General features: G+C 37.1%; 1 protein-coding gene across 2 annotated transcripts in view; it reads left to right on the forward strand.

The window, feature by feature from the left end:
- The window catches only part of SMCHD1 (structural maintenance of chromosomes flexible hinge domain containing 1), a 150,783-nt gene extending 130,795 nt beyond the window's left edge, over window positions 1-19,988 (forward strand). For both annotated transcript variants that reach the window (XM_005587086.5, XM_045377732.3), the window contains 3 exons: window positions 10,751-10,909; window positions 11,216-11,330; window positions 17,252-19,988. In XM_005587086.5, coding sequence (XP_005587143.2) covers window positions 10,751-10,909; window positions 11,216-11,330; window positions 17,252-17,276 — 299 coding nt within the window. In that variant the 3' untranslated portion in view covers window positions 17,277-19,988. The remainder of the gene's footprint in view (window positions 1-10,750; window positions 10,910-11,215; window positions 11,331-17,251) is intronic.
- The last annotated feature ends 275 nt before the right edge of the window (window positions 19,989-20,263 follow it).

Consider the following 20,263-nt stretch of genomic DNA (forward strand, 5'->3'; position numbering starts at 1 on the left):
CTTTGTATTTTCATTCTTATATGTAGCGCATGCCTCTGTTACCAGCTACTTGGGAGGCTAACACAAGAGTGTTGCTTGAGCCCAGGAGTTTGAGGTCAACCTGGGCAACATAGCAAGACTCCATCTCTTAAAAAAAAGAAATTTCTCTGCTTATTGAATAAGTCAGTATTTTATTACATAATCATAATACTTATTTTTATCTTGAAATTTGTAACTATCTAGAAAAATTAAGGCTTATTAGAAAGTGTATGACATATGATCTCCTGCCTATTTTTCCCTTCTACAGGCTGTGTCCCTTTGCATCTAATTAGCCAATATAATTATCTTTGCACATCTGTGCTCTGAAGTGGATATACTTACCAGGAAGTCTCCTTACCATCCATTACCTTAGAGCCTATTTGCTCTTAATTTATATAATTAATTCTCATACACTCAACTGTCTAGTTTCCCAACACAGAGCAGTTTGTTGTTAACTTTCTTTTAGTTGCAAAATACATATAACATAAAATTTACCATCTTAACCATTTTTAAGAGTACAGTTCAGCTGGGCTCGGTGGCTCACGCCTGTAGTCCCAGCACTTTGGGAGGCTGAGGCTGGCAGATGACGAGGTCAGGAGATCAAGACCATCCTGGCTAACACAGTGAAACCCTGCCTCTACTAAAAATACAAAAAAAAATTAGCTGGGCATGGTGGCATGTGCCTGTATTCCCAGCTACTCGGGAGGCTGAGGTAGGAGAATCGTTTGAACCCATGAGGCAGAGGTCGCAGTGCACTGAGATTGCACCACTGCACTTCAGCCTCGGCAACAGAGACTATCTCAAAAAAAAAAAAAAGTGCATTCACATTGTTGTTCATTCTATCTCCAGAACTGTTTTCAGTATGCATAGTTGAAACTTTATATAAATTCTCCATTATCCATTCCCTGACAATTATACTACTTGGGAGTGAGTGACATGATACTGCTTTCTGTCTCTCTGAATATGACTCTTCTAGATACTTCATATAAGTGGAATCATACAGTATTTGTCCTTTTGTGACTGGCTAGTTTCACTTAGCATAATGTCCTCAAGGTCTGTCCATGTTGTATGTAATAAGTATTAGAATGTCCTTCCTTTGTACAAAGGCTGAATAATATATATTTCATTGTATGTATTTGCAACGTTTTGTTTACTTTTATTTACTTTTTTCTTATTTTTCTTGACATAGAGTCTCACTCTGTCACCTAAGCTGGAGTGCAGTGGCACAATCTCAGCTTACTGCAACCACGGCCTCCTGGGATCAAGCAGTGCTTGTGCCTCAGCCACCCAGTTGCTGGGATTACAGACATGTGGCACCACACCTGGCTAATTTTTGTCTCTTTAGTAGAGATGGGGTTTGAACTCCTGAAGTAAAATACACAGAAAAATGTGCATATTTCGTGAACATTCAGCTTGATGGATCTTCACAACATGAACACTGCACTTGTATTAAAAAATAGAACATCAGACTGGGCGTGGTGGCTCACACCTGGAATCCCAGCACTTTGGGAGGCCAAGGCAGGCAGATCACCTGAGGTCAGGAGTTCAAGACTAGCCTGGCCAACATGGTAAAACCCCATGTTTACTAAAAATACAAAAATTAGCTGGCCATGGTGGCAGGTGCCTGTTGTCCCAGCTACTCATGAAGCTGAGGCAGGAGCGTCACTCGAGCCTGGGAGGCAGAGGTTGCAGTGAGCAGAGATTGTGCCATTGCACTCCAGTCTGGGTGACAAGAGCAAAACTCTGTATTAAAAAAAAAAAAGATAAAGAAACACCAGTACTGTAGAAGATTTCTTTTTGGCTCCTCCACTTCCTACCCACCACTCCATACTCAAAGGATAACACCTTTCTTGACTTACAAAGTAGCATAGATTAATTTTGCCCATTTTAGTACTTTATATACTTGGTATTTTGCAGTGCATACTTTTTTATATGTCTGGTTTTGTTCATTCAACACTATGCATGCAGTTCATTTTCATTGCAGGAGAATATTTCATTGTGTGAATGAAATGTACAATTTATTCTACTGTTGAGGAATTTGAGCAGTGTCTTAAGTCTGTTTTGTGTTGCTATAAAGGAATACCTGAAGCTGGGTGATTTATAAAGAAAGAGATACTTAATTTGGCATTCAGTTCTTCTGGCTGAAAAGTTCAAGATTGGGCATCTGCATCTGGTGAGGGTGTCAGACGGCTTCCAATCACAGTAGATGAAGAGGAGCTGGCATGTGCAAAGATAACATCTTAAGAAAAAGATAACATCTTAAGAAAGGAAGCAAAAGGGGAGGGGAGGGAAGGTGCCAGGCTCTTAACAACCAGCTTTTAGGAACAGAGCAAGAATTCACTCACTCCCTAGGGATGGCACTAATCTATTCATGAGGGATCTGCCTTCATGACCCCAACATTAGGCCTCACTTCCCAACACCACCATACCAGGGGTCAAATTTTAACATGAGCTTTGGTGGAGACACACAAACCATAGCAGGTAATTTCCATTTGGGGCTATCAGTTCGGCCTCAGTTTTTAAATTAGTAGTTGAGAAAGGTGGTAGTAAGAGGAGTCATACTTCTGTTTACGACATCAGTGAACACATACAGTCTGTACAATGAGTGAATATCTAAAGAAACTGGTAAGAAATCAGAGAAAACATTTTAATCAAGGTCAATGAATTAATGTAAAAGGCCTTGACTCTATACCTAAGCATTTTATGGCAGTAGTTCCCAAAACCAGAAAGAACTACCTATGGAACTTAAAAAATACACAGATGTCATATTTAATATTTGCTTATCTTTCTTGACAAATATATTCAAAGATACACTCCCACATATAGACTAATGATTCATTGATAAGAACTCAAATCAAAGGAGACCATTTAAGGTTACTAATGTATATAAAGTACTAATGTATATAAAGTAAGCAATAGCAGCCATGCGTGACTACTTTAAGCCAAACAGGAATCTATTAGAAGGAAACTGGAAGAAATCATAGATTTACAGGAGATGGGAACAGCTAAGACGAAGTCAAAGATGACTCTGGGACAGTCAGCATCCTTGAGCTCCAGATACCTTCACCCTGGAGTTTTAATATAACTTAACTCCCACCACTACTAGGAGAGAGAAATGCCCACCGCCTTCCAGGTCAGCCAGACTTAGTAAGGATCAAATAAAGCAAACAGCTTTGGAGACCCTTCCCTGGGTATCATGGAATCATTCTCAGAGCAAAAGCAATTTTGAGGAAGGTCATCACCATAAAAATTGTCCACTACTAGCACAGTTATAAGCAAACTATTTGTCTTCTAAATAATTTGCCTATACATTGTCTTGCATGATTAGTATGAGATAAGAGCAAATCAGAGCATAAGAAGAAAAAAAATTACTGGATATTTACATATTATAAAATATTATTATATTGCAGACACCCTGTTAAGGTTGTCACATGAATGATCTTGTTTACTGCTGTTATCTTCATCTTATAGATGAAGAAGTTGAGGTTCAAAAAGGATAGATAACTTTCTCATGTTTAGAATAGTGTGTGTATTTGTTAGCACACTGAAGAAAGTAGAAAGAAAAATACTTTTAATTCTGGGTTATATAATTGAGATAATTTTCTCCATTATCCCTTTCTATATATTTTTCCAGACTTGCCTCAGTGAGCATTGTGTCACTTTTATAATCAGAAAGTTTTACTTATTGGTTTTAATATTCATGTTTTTTATTTTATTGTATTTTATTTTTTGAGACAGAGTCTCACTCTGTTGCCCAAGCTGGAGTGCAGTGGCTTGATCTAATTGCTACCTCCACCTCCCAGATTCAAGTGATTCTTGTGCTTCAGCCTCCCGAGTAGCTGGAATTACAGGTGCACACCTCCACACCCAGCTAATTTTTATATTTTTGTAGAGATGGGGTTTCACTATGTTTGCCGGGCTGGTCTCGAACTCCTGACCTCAAGTGATCGGCCCACCTCAACCTCCCAAAGTGCTAGGATTACAATGTGAGCCACCTCCCCCGGCCGAATTCATATTCTTCTAATGTATAATTGATTTTCTAGGAAACATGCCTAAACAAACAATCCTAAATACAGACAAGGTATTGTTTTATTCAGATGAGTATCACAGCTTTGTTTTTCATTTGTTTTTTGAGAAAGGGTCTCACTTTGTTGCCCAGGCTGGAGTGCAGTGGCATACTCATGGCTCACCATAGCCTTCCATCTTACCGGGATCAGGTGATCCTCCCACCTTAGCCTTTTGAATAGCTGGGACTACAGGCTTGTGCCACCACATTGGCTAATTTTTTTGTATTATTATTATTTTTTTGTAGACATGGGGTTTTGCCATGTTGCCCAGCTGGTCTCAAACTCCTGGGCCCAGGCAGTCTGCCTGCCTTGGCCTCCCAGAGTGCTAGGAATTACAGATGTAAGCCACTCTGCCTGGCTACAGCCTTGTTTTTCAAGTAAAACATAGAAATGTTAAATTCTTTAATTGAATTTGTAACCTGGAGAATGTCTATGTCAAGGTTAAGTGGAAGGTGAATAAAAATACAAATATCACACATGTTAAAAATTAAACCTGTAAACCTGTGGAATGAAAAGAAAAAAGTGAGAGAGTAGACCTTCTGGTTTTTTCCCCACCATTTCTTGTTTCCTATACCAACTTAGGATGTTTCAACTTACGTTTTTCAACCTCACAAGGGTGTGAAACCAGTACACATTCAGTGTGCTTCTCCACTTACAATGGGCTGTGTCTGGATAAACTCTTAATAAGTTGAGAATATCATAAGTTGAAAATGCACTCTCAACTTTTACAATATTTTCAAGTTATGATGGGTTTATTGGGACATAACTTCATCGTAAGTTGAGGAGCATCTGTATTATTTCAAGTTTTCTGTAGAGAGCTTGGAAATAGAACTACTTTTAAAATGCAAAGGAAATAACTAAGCACACTGTAGAAGCCAGAATGTAGACAGAAGAGAGAAAGAGTTGTTAATAATAACTCAAAAGAAGAAATGCATCTTATAATCAATAAGTAATTGCATAAGTCCCCCCTCCCCTGCAGTTTTGCTTTCTATAAATTCAGTTACCCGAAGTGAATGACAGTCCAAAATAGGTGAGTGCAGTACAATAAGATACTTTTAAGAGAGAGGGAAACACCACGTTCATATAACTTTATTATCTATATTTTTATTCTGTTTTATTGTTAATCTCTGCTGTGCCTAATTTATAAATTAAAATTTATCATAGGCTGGTATGTATAGGACAGAACACACTACAGGCCAGACACGGTGTCTCACGCCTGTAATCCCAGCACTCTGGGAGGCTGAGGTGGGTGGATCACCTGAGGTCAGGAATTCAAGACCAGCCTGGACAAAATGGTGAAACCCCCTCTGTACTAAAAACACAAAAAATTAGCTGGGCGTAGTGGCACATACCTGTAATCCCAATTACTTGGGAGGCTGAGACAAGAGAATTGCTTGGAACCCAGGAGTCAGAGGTTATAGTAAGCCAAGTCACACCACTGCACTCCTGCCTGGGCGACAGAGTGAGATTCCATCTCAAAAAACAAAATACCACAGTATAGGTAGAAGAAAATAATTCAAATGTCCCTAGCACGAAGAAAAAATATTAAGATGAGGGATATCCCAATTATCCTTAGTTTATCTTGACACATTATATAAAGTATCGGAATATCACATGTGCCCTGAAAATGTTTACATCTATCATATATCAGTTTTAAAAATGAAAAACAAAGTCATGAGAATTGGAAAGGAAAAAAATGCTAACTATTTGTAGATTAACAGTATACCTATAAAATCCAAGGTAATCAAAGATAAAAATTAAAAGAATTTATTAAGGGAGAAAGTTATAAAATTAGCATACAAAATAATAGCATTCATATAATATTACAGTAAGCAGTTAGAAGATACAATGGGAAAGGAAAAAAGTCATATACAAGAACAACAAAAATAAGTTTTAAAAGGTGTTTCTGCAGCCAAACATGTTTGATCCTTAAATACAGAGAAAAATAAACATGAATGAATACCTAAGAACATAGACCTCTGCTTCTCACCAAGATGGAATAACTTACATGAAACAAACCAAAGAAAAAAACCACTGAGGCCAGGCACAGTGGCTCACGCCTGTAATCCCAGCACTTTGGGAGGCCAAGATGGGTGGATCGCTTGAGACCAGCCTGGGCAATATATTGACACCTCATCTTTACAGAAAATAAAATAATTAGCTGGGCCTGGTAGCTCGCTCTTTTAGTCCCATTTCTTTGGGAGGCTGAGCTTGCTGTGAGCTGTGATTGTGCTACTGCATTCCAACCTGGATGGCAGAGTGAGGCTCTGTCTCAAAAAAACAAAGCACTGAGCAAACTATGTGAAAGAACAGTTTTCAAGACTTTGGATGTCAAGCAATGAAGAATGGTGGTTCCTGAGAAATATAAATCAATTGAAGTAGCTCTATGGTTGCTTCAGCTTACTGCCTGGAGAGATTTTCCAGACTGTGTAAAACAGAAAGGGGGAACCCAGGAAGAAGCTCAGTAGTCTCAAAGTTAGGAAGAAGCTCAGTAGTCTCAAAGTTCAGAAGAACAGGCTGGGAGTCCAGGAAGGTCAAGGCAACTATAGTTCACAGACAGGTTACTGGGAAGGCAAGAGCTGCCTTTGAGAGAGCGAGCGAGCTCTGGAAATGCAGTAGGTCTCCCTTCAGTATCCAGCTGAGTACTAATTAGTGCATGTATGTGAGAAGACCACCCAAGGCTGGAAAGAAACACCCTGAAGATGAAACAGTAGTCAGAACTCTTAGTTTAATTTTATAATAGTAAACTATTTCCAAAATATTTATTGAATTGTAAAATCTGAAACTGTACTTACTGAGAGCTACTATATTCCCAAATATTTCCCGTTATTTACTCCTTTAAACTTTACCAATAAAGTACAAAAAGAGCTCATAGAGTTAAAAATATTTCTTTACAAATAAAATTTGCTTAAAAAAAAAACCGCAACTTTCATGGGCTGCCTAGGGCTGTCAGAGACAGACTGTATGTAAGACAGTGGTCCCATAAGATTATAATGGAGTTGATTACCTTTTCTATGTTTAGATACACAAATGCTTACCATTGTGTTACAGTTACCTACAGTATTTAGTACTGTCACATGCTGTACAGGTTTGTAGTCTCGGAGCAATGGGCCATACCATATACCCTAGGAGCATTGTAGACTCTCTATACCATGTAGGTTTGTGTAAGTACACTCTGTTGTGTTCACTCAATGACGAAATAACCTAATGAAATATTGCTCAGAGCACATCCCCATCATTAAGCAACACATGACTACACAGACAGAGTTCAGTAGTATCCATTGGGAGTTTCGGACATCCACTGGGGGTGTTGGAACATGTCCCATGAGGAAAAGGAGGGACTGCTGTAATACATAGTTTGTAATCATGACATCATCAAAAGTATTAACATTTTTATTATATTCATATACTTTAAAATATTATATGTCTGACCAGGTTAGACATTACTTACACTTTATTGTTTTCATACTTGATTTATTATAATACTAAGCTGTCAATATTACGGTCAATTATTATGGTTTTTTAAATAAAGCCATTCTTAATATTTTTATGAATAGTGACGAAGATTAGTTACGCACTCTGGCTTTCAGGGAAAGGGTGTTTTGTTTTGTTATGGGAATAGAGCAGTATGATCTATCATGGACCTGTCACCTAGCTTTGATTATTAAAACATAGCCAGTCTTGTTTCATTTACACCCACCCTGTCACAGCTTGCCTCTATCCTCCTCTTCCTGGGTGGGTTATTTGAAGCACATCAAAGCAGAGGTTCTGGTGTATTTTTTCTTGTAGTTTTTCCCAGGCATAAGTGCTTATCAGTTTTTTTGCCAATAAGTTTCTTAGAATTATATGGAGCACAAAGTTTGAAGAGCACTAAATAGTATTTAGGAAAGTCTATGCATCTAACTGCATAAATCCTTCAGTGGTGAGAAAGTTGCTTCAGCCTTCTATTAACTCATGTTTGGGCAGTCCTTAACACACTTACCTGATAACAGCCTTTCAGATATACTTTCAATCCTTTTGTGTTGTTTCTAGTAGCTTTACATAGTCATTCTCCTGGACACGTTGAAATGGCCTATCTTAATATTGTGACTCATTTTCATACAAAAATAAGTATTATTTTATGTATGTAGAAAACATTGCTTGACGCCAGGCCTGGTGGTTCATGCCTGTAATCCCAGCAGTTTGGGAGGCTGGGGCGGGTGGATCACGAGGTCAGGAGATCGAGACCATCCTGGCTAACACAGTGAAACCCTGTCTCTACTGAAAATACAAAAAAATTAGCCGGGCGTGGTGGCGGGTGCCTGTAGTCCCAGCTACCCGGGAGGCTGAGGCAGGAGAAGGGCGTGAACCTGGGAGGTGGAGCTTGCATTGAGCCAAGATCGTGCCACTGCACTCCAGCCTGGGTGAGAGAGCGAGACTCCGTCTCAAAAAAAAAAAAAGAAAAGAAAACATTGTTTTAATGTGGAATTAGAAGTGCTGTCAGACCAGAATAAAGTTCTCAATAAATCATAAAGCATAAGGAACGTAAGGGTCTTATCATCACTCAATTTCACATATAGAATTTGTATTTAAATATTAATATATTCACAAGCACACACAGATGTGTACATGTAATTTGGCCACTCATTCTAAGTGTGGATTTCTAGAATATTGGGTAGGTTTCTTTTGAAAAACACTACTCTTGACCCTTAAAGTATAGAATATCTTATGTTACACCTAATGTACTCTGTACTCTTAAATAATTTCTTCCACAGTTTTATTTATAAACCACTTATATATGTTTGTTAAGTGTTTGAATGTTTATATGTCCATTCCCATGGATGTTGATCATCTTGATGTGTGACTAGAGTCTTACCCAGATGCTAAATGTTTCAAGTTTTGCAAACCAAGTGGCAAAATCAAGGATGATGTTATGAAGATATTTATATAACTATTTAAAATCTAACCATTTTAAACTGGATGGGCCAGTGGTTCACTTCTGTAATCCCAGCACTTCAGGAGCCCAAGATGGTCAGATCGCCTGAGCCCGGGATTTCAAGACCAACCTGGGCTCAAGCAGTCCACCCACCTTGGCCTCCCAAAGGTCGAACAGCATAGTGAAACCCCGTCTCTACAAAAATTAGGTAGGTGTGGTGGCCAATTTGCCTGTAGTCCAAGCTATTCAGGAGGCTAAGATGGGAGAATCACCTGAACCTGCAAAGATGAGGCTGCAGTGAGCAGTGATTGTGTCACTGTACTCCATCCTGGGTGACAGAGTGAGACCTTGTCTTAAAAAACAAACAAAAAACTGAAATAAACCATTCTTGGCCCATGAGTGGTAGTTTACTAACCCTTAGCGTAGAGTATAGTCACTATTTAATACTTAGTGTCTAGTAAATCATGGAGACAGGCAATAATCTCAAACCTGAATAATATAATACTTTTTTGGAATTTCAAAATTTATGGCAAAAAGAACACTTGATCATTGTGGAAAAAAATTGGAACATACAGGCAAGCATCATGAATTTTTAAAAGAACTCATAATTCCCAAACCTACAGATTAAACATTGTTAATAGTTTATTGTATCACATTCCAGCCTTTTGTCTATACATGTGGGAGTATATTAGTTTAAAATAAGTTGGATTATTCTAACAATTTGGTTTTATAGTCCTTTTCTATATACTTTTCTATGGTGGACATTTTCCCAGGTCATTAATTTGAATAATGTAATACATTTTTAGACAAAGTAAGTTAAGTTTTTTGAAAGTGAAGTGTTTTTCTGAGTGTGTTTTTAAAAAATTCTATGTTTTTTTTTGACAGAGTCTCACTCTGTCACCCATGCTGGAGTGCAGTGGCACGATCTCGGCTCACTGCAAGCTCCATCTCCCGGGTTCACGCCATTCTCCTGCCTCAGCCTCCTGAGTAGCTGGGACTATAGACACCCGCCACCACGCCCGGCTAATTTTGTTTTTGTATTATTAGTAGAGACGGGGTTTCACTGTGTTAGACAGGGATGGTCTTGATCTCCTGACCTCATGATCCACCCGCCTCAGCCTCACAAAGTGCTGGAATTACAGACGTGAGCCACCACGCCCGGCCTAAAAATTCTGTGTTTAAAAATAATAGCCATGCTTTTTGGAAGCAATGATTTTCCTTTTTTACAGTACAAAAAATAAGAATTAATGAGTTGCAGTGCTGCCAAGTTTGAACCACAGCATGCTCACTGTCAGTTACACTTACACATCTTTTTATTAGAAACCCCCTGTAACCTCATCAGTTTTCATTTGGGAAGTAGTGATTTTCTAACAATACAATATTTAATATATTTGCCTTCCCCCTGCCAAATTTATCCACATGGAATTATATTGAATACTGAATATCGGACAAGATATAAACATTGGCTTGAGAGAGTGATCCAGTAAAAACAGAGCACTTTTTATATAGAGAACTCTTCCCTGACAGAAGTAAACTTAAGTCAAAGAAAGAAAGTTAAAGTTAACAAGTTTGTGCTGGGATCTTAACTATGCTTTTTTTATTTCATTTGTTTATATTGAATGTTTTGTGGCTTTAAAAGTAGATCCCATGTTACCATAACACAAATCCCAGTGTTGCTCATTTTTTCCCCTAAAACGTGAGTTTGGTTTGATATCAGTAATTTAGTCAAATGCATTTGGTTTCTTTACAGATCTTCTTCAGCAGTATCGTTCTGCTGTGTGCAAAGTAGACAGTGTGAATAAGGATCTTAACAGTCAATTAGAGTACCTTCGCACTCCGGATATGAAGAAGAAAAAGCAAGAACTTGATGAACATGAGAAAAATCTCAAACTAATAGAGGAGAAACTAGGTAAGTCTTTACTTTTTGTTAACTTCTACTTCCTTTATAGGGAGATAAATATTTTTGATGAGAATCCAACTGTAAGAAAAAAGAATGCAGATGATTCAGAACTTAACAAAAACTCTTAACCTCCAAGTCCTATCTGATAAATGGTTATAAACTCTTCTTTCACCAGAAGTAGTAACAGGCATTCTCAGTATTCTTTCTTAATTCATTTTCTATAAATTATGACATATTCATGTTTGCATTTCTCTCATATAATAATTCCATTGTTTTTATTGTAAGGTTAACTTTCTACATTTTCCATCTTCACAGGTATGACTCCCATACGTAAGTGTAATGACTCATTGCGTCATTCACCAAAGGTTGAGATGACAGATTGTCCAATTCCTCCTAAAAGAATGAGACGAGAAGCTACAAGACAAAATAGGTGAGTTTGACCTGAGAATTATGTTTGGTTAGTTTACTAAAGTTCTTGGGTCTCACGATAACTTTTTTTTTTTGAGATGAAGTCTTGCTCTGTCACCCAGGCTAGAGTACAGTGGCACAATCTTGGTTCACTGCAACCTCCACCTCCCACGCTCAAGGGATCCTTGTGCCTCAGCCTCCCGAGCAGCTGGCATTATAGGCATGCACCACCATGCTCGGCTAATTTTTTGTATTTTTTTTTGTAGAGATAGGGTTTCACTGTGTTGGCCAGGCTAGTCTCAAACTCCTGACCTGCCTGCCTTGGCCTCCCAAAGTGCTGGGACTACAGGTGTGAGCCACTGCGCCTGACTGGGTCATCATACTTTAAAAACAGTATGCGTTCATGTCTAATTCTTCCCTTGAGCCAGAATATTTTAAATTTAAAAAAAAAAGTAATAATGAAGATAAAACTTAAGCATTATATTCTCTTAGGATACTCAGTCTTCTAAATAACTTGTGCTAGTTATATAGAAATGTTAATAATTTTTATATTATGTTAAAAATCATTGTTAAGAGTCAAATTGCTTGTCTATTGTTTGGCTCACTGCATTCTCTTTCATAGGATCAATAACTTAGTATAGAATATGCAAAACCATTTGTAAATCGCTTATTTTAAAATTGCTTATAATTTTTGCTTTGGAGAATCAGATGCCATTTCGATCACCAAAAGACCAACACAGCCATTTCCACCCTAACTTCATAGTAAGAAAACTGTCCCTTTTAGATTAAATGTTAGTAAAGTCATCCCACAGAAGGATATCATGGTACTGGTGTTTCTCTTTTATTATTTCAAAAGGTTTAATGGTAGACTCTACCTGAATATGTTTTCTCATATCAACTGTAGAGGAATTCCCTTGAAACTATGGTGTTTGGAATTGGTATTCTTTGCCCTTTGCATCTCCATTATTCTACATTTATTCAGTAAAGATTTGAAATCTCACTCTGTGGTATATGTTGCTGGGTGAATAAAACTGACATGGTTCTTGCCTCCGTTGGAATTCTGTAATTCTCTGCAGTAGAGGGACAATTTAAAAAGTAAGCTTTTTTCTATTTAAAGGAATGAAAAGGCCAGGTACAGTAGCTCATGCCTATAATCTCAGTACTTTGGGAGGCCGAGGCGGGCAGATCATGAGGTCAGGAGATCAAGACCATCCTGGCTAACGTGGTGAAACCCCGTCTCTACTAAAAATACAAAAAATTAGCCGGGCATGGTGGCGCACACCTGTAATCACAGCTACTCGGGAGGCTGAGGTAGGAGAATTGCTTGAACCCAAGAGGCGGAGGTTGCAGTGAGCCAAGATCGCACCATTGCACTCCAGTCTGGGCAACAAGAGCGTAACTCCATCTCAAAAAAAACAAAGAGAGAAAGAAAATAAGAAATGAAAAAATGATGAAGTAATAGAAAATGATAGAGAAACAATATCAGTTGTCAGGAGAGATGCTTTGAAACAGAGAACTGGCCGGGCGCGGTGGCTCAAGCCTGTAATCCCAGCACTTTGGGAGGCCGAGACGGGCGGATCACAAGGTCAGGAGATCGAGACCATCCTGGCTAACATGGTGAAACCCCGTCTCTACTAAAAATACAAAAAAACTAGCCGGGCGAGGTGGCGGGCGCCTGTAGTCCCAGCTACTCGGGAGGCTGAGGCAGGAGAATGGCGCAAACCCGGGAGGCAGAGCTTGCAGTGAGCTGAGATCCGGCCACTGCACTCCAGCCTGGGCGACAGAGCGAGACTCCGTCTCAAAAAAAAAAAAAAGAAAAGAAACAGAGAACTGAAGCATGGGAAGGAACCAGCCATATAGGGATTGGTTTCAGTCAGAGGTTGGGAAGAAGGCAGGATGCTCTAAGAAAATAACAGATGTGGCATGTTTGAGGAACTGAACTGTTAGTGGCTAAGGCATGGTATGCAAGAGGGAGAGAGCCAAACTGTTGTTGAACATAGAGGCAGAGGCCAGATTATGAAACTTCTCCATCATGTTGCAAAAAAATTCTGTTTTAAGTTCATTGATACCTCTTGAGTATCACACATGTAGGCATGTGAATGATGTGTTCATGGGCATGAGGTGTATACAGATGATTAAGCTGATCATTCAAAGTGTGTTGGGGCAATTTAGCATCAGAAAGACTCTTTGCAGTAGATTTAGACATATAATTTTTAGAAATCATGAGTTCAAAATGATGCAAAAATCCCTTATTGGTCATCATTGCTGGTTAGTAGGGCACTTGCTTGTGACTGTGAAAATTTATATATTCATATAGAAAAGACATATGTATGAACTATCAGGTTACCAAATAGTTATAGAAAGTTCTTCTTTATAAAAGTTCTTCTTTGTAGAAAGTTCTTATATTGGTTAAATAATATGGTGTCTGGGATATACTCTTAAAATACTCCAGGAAAATAAAGTGGCAGAGGATATCAAAACAAGACTTGGCAAAATGTTTTCATTACTGAAGCTTGAAATAGGAAATTCACTGTATTATTCCCTCTGCTTTGATGTAGGTTTTTCATAATTTTTTAAAGCAGTATTTTATAAACAGTGGGATTTTTTTTTAAGAGACCAGAACCCACTTCCCACTAAGGAAATTCCTCAGGTGCAGTTCTAGGCTAAGATGTAAGGTACATGTTTTTGTGCCACAGTCTCAGCACTAAATTTGTCCTAGACCTTCCAGTTATTACAGCACTACTATGGACATTGATTTGGATCTTGTTAATTAAGATTTTGTAGCAATTCAGAGAGAATTTTTTAGTTTATAATATTGTTAGTAATATAATGATCATCAGTCATGTGTATACATATATCAAATGGTTTACTTTACAGTGTTGTACTATACGCTGAGTCACATATATAATTTTAAATTTTCTAAAAGCCATTTAATAATAGATGTTATTGAACCCAATATCCAAAATATTTCTACATGTAAACAAAGTTAAAAATGATTAATGAGCTATTTTACATTCTTTTTTAAAAAATACAGAGTCTTCACAGTTCAGAAGACGGCAAATCTCAATTAGGACTAGCTATATTGCAGGTACTCTGGAGCCACACATGGCTGGTGGCTACCGTTCTGGACAGCACAGGCCTAGAAAGAGCTGATGATCATAAAATCTTGTATCCTGTGCATCCTTACCTCTGTTCCATCTTTCAGAGGCAACCCTTGTTTTAACTGTTAATTTTTAGTTACTCTGTCGTTGCCTACCCTTTTAAAAATTACATTATTATGACTATGTAAATATTGTTCAGTACTAGGCAAACTTGTGTGCTAGAATTACATTTCCTTCTCTATACAGGTCTAATGTCATGACTCTTACTTAGGCCACCAGTTAGAGCTCCAAACATCAGGCTCAAATAAATCTTCCTTACTCTGTTATTCTTAAAATCACGTGAAGTGTTATTCCAGTTGTTACTAAGACTCTTTCTTGTTGTTGATTTTTCTGGAGGTTTTAATTGCCACCTTTTTTTTTCTTTCCCTATGTATTTTAATCACATCTTCTTCCTGCTGTACCAGTGACTAGTAACTGTGCAGGCCTCCTGTAAATCTGCCATCCTGGGTCTTCCTTAGTTACTCTCTTGGATTATATCCATTATTTATTGGATTCCATGTCTTTCTCTGTCTTATAAATTCCTTAGAAAAAGTGTGTAGAAAGATAACTTGGAGCCCTTCCATGTCCGAACATGTCTTCATTTTGCGATCACATTTGATTGAGGTTTTCTGGGGATAACAGGATAGAAACAAGGCTAGAATATACTAGAGGTGAAGGGACTGGGAAATAGTCTAGAAATAATAGGAGACAGTTTGCCTGATTCAGCCCCAGAAACACTATGAACTCAGAGTCAGAACAAAAGAGTGAGAAGTCCAGCAACTCTCCGTTTGGGAGTCCTCTCTCCCAAACAGGGTGAGTGGCAAATAAAAAGGACAGAACAGAATGGAAAAAGAAAGGAAGCCACAGCCTAGAATGTACCAGATTTTCAACCCAAACTTTGAAAGCTTTGTTTCCTTGTCACCAGGCATGAAAAGATGCCACTACAAAGTTAGGTAACAATGGAAATGAGTTAAATGTTGGTATATTGGCTTTTGGTAGTTTGCTGGCACACTAGGACCTAATGCTGGCCTCTGGGAACCAAAAGGCTGATAATTGGCTCTGCACCTGCACATTTATCTATTTTTTTTTAATTCAACAATTTTTACTTATTTATTTTTTAGAGATGGGGTCTTGCTGTGTTGCCCAGGCTGGTCTCAAGCTACTGTCCTGCCGCGGCCTCCCAAAGTACTGAGATTACAGGCCTGAGTCACCATGCTCAACCCAACATCCACATGTTTAAAGCAAAACCTGTGGACCCATGACCTTGCTATGCCCTATCCCAGTTATAGTTACCATCAAATCCCACTCAGAGAAGAGACTTGATGGTAAAACAGTTCTATTTTTATGATAGTAGAAGAAATTCCAGCTAGCAACATAATCCTCTTTCTTAAATGTAATTGTACAACCAAGAATCATCACACAAATGAGGGTAGCCAGCAACATGAGAGACAAAATTCAAGATGAGTTCCAAAATCAACCTGGAGGACAGTTTAGTAAAGAGACTAGATCTCTTTTATAAAATTGTAATTACTATGTAGCCGAAAGGAGCCAGGACAAGAATGAATAAACAGATTACAAATATTGTTGCTGAAATAAAAAGTTCAATAGGAGGACTAAAGTCAAAAAGAGATAGAAGACAGAGAACCAATTCAGACTATTAGGAATCTAGAAAGAAGAAAATAAAGAAGAAAATGGAGAAGGAAATGCTATCATGTGGAAGAGAATTTCTCAGGGATGAATGAAATTAATTGAATGCCCAGCAACAATGACTGACAAAATGCTCACTAAGACACTTCATAGTAATACTGTATCATGTCAAGGAAAGGGAGAAAGAATGTCAGTGTTTTTAGAGAGCCAAAGAACCATATTTTCACTGCAGCCTTTAGCACATGGGGAGACACACACACAACGCTATCATTTGTTTAGCTTTGTGATGGCAGTATTAGAAGTTTAGGTTGAAAATTTGGTGTATTCTGGGCTGTGACTTTCTCCACTTTGCATCCTGATTATCTTCAGGAAATTTGTTAAAATCACTATTAGGGATTTTCTCATCCTCAGTCTTTTCCTATTCTCTATAAATCTTTAATAAATCTCACACTCTCAAAAGGTCAGAGCATTTGAAATAAAAATCTTAACAGTATTGAATATTGGTATATTTCATCCATACAATTGAACAAATTTAATAGTAGGAAAGGAAATAGGTACATTATATGTGTTTCTGTATATTTATGTTTATGTTTTTATTTACATATGTATATTGAATATATATTTGTTAGCGCTTACAGATCACATACTATGTTTCAACTTTAAGATTTCATTAACTATGAAAATGTCATTTTATGAAACATTAAAGAAAAATATTGCCAGTTAACTCGACATTATAAAGTACATCTGGATTTCAGAGATGTTAATTGTGAAAAAATCTTAGAATTCATTAAATATGCTTAGGGTTACATTATAATTCCTGTTCTTAAAATAATAAGTTCATTTAAGGAAAAGGGGGTGAAAAGCAAAAATCTGCAGAATTTGGGTCTGAGATAATACCATTTCAAAGCACTGTGATACAGATTATATATATTATATACTGTGTGTGTGTGTTAACTACTTTTATTTGGGGGCTTGTTTTGCATACATGTGAAGGAAATGATTGTATATAAGGATTTAATTAAATCTGTTTATACCAAGGATTATAATTAAGAGAATATGGTTTCATTGGATATTTAAGCATCCAGGTGTGATGAGGGAGTTCAGGGAAGGGAAACCTTTGGTACATAAAACTTTGTTTTCTTTCCCCTTTGACCAGGATTATAACCAAAACAGATGTGTGAGAGGTGACAGAGAGAAGAGGCCATTGGTCTCAATAAGAATGCCCTACTTTCTGCATCTCTGTTTCAGAAGACCAAGAGGGTGACTTCCAGACTGAGTATTTCTGGGGATAATACAAGTACCTGGGCATGAATTTCCATTTTGATTCAGATGGGACTGGAAACAACCATTCAATTTTATGAATCTTACTGGACATTATGGATCTACTGGAATTATTCCAGACGTTATGCCCTTTGGTTGTCATTACCTTGCAAATGTGTAAGAGGAAAATGTGCTAATATGGCAGTGACTGTAAAACTGGCACATGGCATTTATTAATCCTGAAGAAAAGTATGTGTACTATTTTTCAGTATAAATATAATGAACATGTTAGAACTATTTCTTGAAAACCTTTTTATTACTTTTGCGTGAATTTATTTAACAAAGATGTTTTGTCTTCTGTGTAAGGGAGGTTCTAGAGGCTAGATATTTAATTGTAAATATGTGAGGAAACTCAATGCAGAATTCAGGATAAAAATTTTAAAAGCACAGGTGTTTGGGAATTGAAATGTTAAGATACCCAGAACAACATTAAATCGATGAGTGAACTTGTGACAGTGGTAGCATTTCAAATTTCAAAAGACTTATCCTGTATATATATATATACACATATATATATATAATATTTCAGCAACACCAAGTTTTATAACTATTGTTTGATTTATTAATACTAGAATATGTAGTCTCAGCCTTAATTTTACATTTACATTATTTTGTAATTTTTTATTACTATTTTTAAGGGATTAAAGAGAACATACATTCTCACATTAATGTACTTTCTGGTAGAAAGTTGCTGCAAAAACATTTGAAATGTATATTAACTCAACCTAATGTATGTCATATATATGTCTTTGTGTAAGTTCAAGACTATTAATCTGTGAAGTTATTTTGTAAGGACATACATTTGGTAAGTTTGTCTCCCAGGAAATGTATGTGTTTTTAAACCCTTTCTAAATATGCAGGCTGTTAATAAATAAGATTGTTTCTTCCCTACTGAATAGATAAGTGTTTTTCTTTTTAAAATTGGAAGCTTCGTGAAAGTTATCTTGTTAAAAAACTATAATGATGTTAACCTATCTTTATAATTGGAAATTATTTAAACTGTTGTTACAGAAAAAACAAAATGGCAATTATAGAATTAGCTATGGGGAAGATTGGCTCCCATAGTATTACAGGTTGAGTATCCCTTATTGAAAATGGTTGGGACCTGAAGTGTTTTGGATTTTGGTTTTTTGTGAGTTTTTTTATTATTTTGGAATATTTGCATTATATTTACCAGTTTAGCATCCCTAATCCAAAAATCTTTCATTAGAAATTGGAAATCCTTCAATGAGCATTTCCCTTATATGTCATATCTGTGCTCAAATGTTTTGAATTTTGGAACACTTCTTGTTTCTGATTTTTAGATTAGGGATACTCACCCTGTACCAATATTTGCAGTCCTTAGACATTAGATTATATGAAAATGATTGATAGGTAAGAAAAGTTAAAGAGAAATCACTTCTTAGGAACTAGACTTGAAAGTATAATTAATATGTGGAACTAGTTTGCTTTTATAATTCATTGTGTCAAGAAGGAGTAATGTTTTAAATCCAAGGCATTGAGACTATCTAGAAGCAAAAAACCTAGTTTTAAAATTTCTTAATTTTTATTAGAAGTGTATTCAAAGGCTGGGCGTGGTGGCTCACGCCTGTAATCCAAGCACTTTGGGAGCCGAGGTGGGTGGATCATGAGGTCAGGAGATCGAGACCATCTTGGCTAATACAGTGAAACCCCATCTCTACTAAAATTACAAAAAATTAGCCGGGCGTGGTGGCGGCGCCTGTAGTTTCAGCTACACGGGAGGCTGAGGCAGGAGAATGGCGTGAACCTGGGAGGCGGAGCTTGCAGTGAGCCGAGATTGCGCCACTGCACTCCAGCCTGGGCAACAGAGCGAGACTCTGTCTCAAAAAAAAAAAAAAAAAAAAGTGTGTTTACAAACATGTCTTTTTTTTCCCTTGAGCAACAGTGGCCTCACTACATTGCCCAGGCTCATCTTGAACACCTGGGTTCAAGCAGTCTTCCTACTTTGGCCTCCCAAGTAGCAGGGATTACAGGCATGTACCAAAATGCCAATTTTTATTGCTTAAAATGGCAAATTCTCACACCCATATCTGTACATTTTTGTTCATTTTATAAATGCTGATAGAAATGTTCTATCAGTAAAATAAGGTTTTAAGTATGAATATCCATTTTTGTGGAGTTTTTCTACCCTGTAAAAATTAACCTTGTGGTTCCCAGTAATTAAAAAGTTTTTCTACATTTTCACAGTTGGATTTATCTAAGGATATTTCTCAGCATATTAAGGTATCCTTTTCTACATTTGAGCAAATACTGAGGTTCATATTGTACCAAATATTAATAAATCACTTTTGTGTTTAATATGTAACACATAAGAACAATTGAAATTTTCTTCTAAGATTTAATACTAGGCTTTTAGTATAAAGGAATGTAACTGGGGAAAAAGAATTAATGCTACAGCCATTTATCCTGTGTTACGTGCTATATAATCTGAAATTTGTCACAATGTTACAATCAGGAATTTTTTTTTCTGGTTTCTTCTTCCAAAGGAAAATAATAGCCTACTTGTATTTTGAAGTAACTGAAATAAAATTATCTCCAAGCCTTTTTGCACATTATGTTCATCAGTTTTCATGTGTACATTTGGCCAGGCCTATGGTAAAAATAGGCTCAATTTACTTAACATTTTATATAGTTTTTGGTATAAGATTGTTTATGAGACTAAAATTTGTTGCATATATAACATTAGATTATTTTAAGTGAAATTGGCTCCTATTGTTAAATATTAGTGCTAAAAAAAAAAGTGCAGTCTTCTAAACTGTCTATACTTTGACTCTATGACTTGATTACTTTATAGTCATTATGAAATTGATGGGGTTAATTCCATTAT

The sequence above is a fragment of the Macaca fascicularis genome, chromosome 18, assembly GCF_037993035.2.
Source record: "Macaca fascicularis isolate 582-1 chromosome 18, T2T-MFA8v1.1".
Classification (NCBI taxonomy): domain Eukaryota; kingdom Metazoa; phylum Chordata; class Mammalia; order Primates; family Cercopithecidae; genus Macaca; species Macaca fascicularis.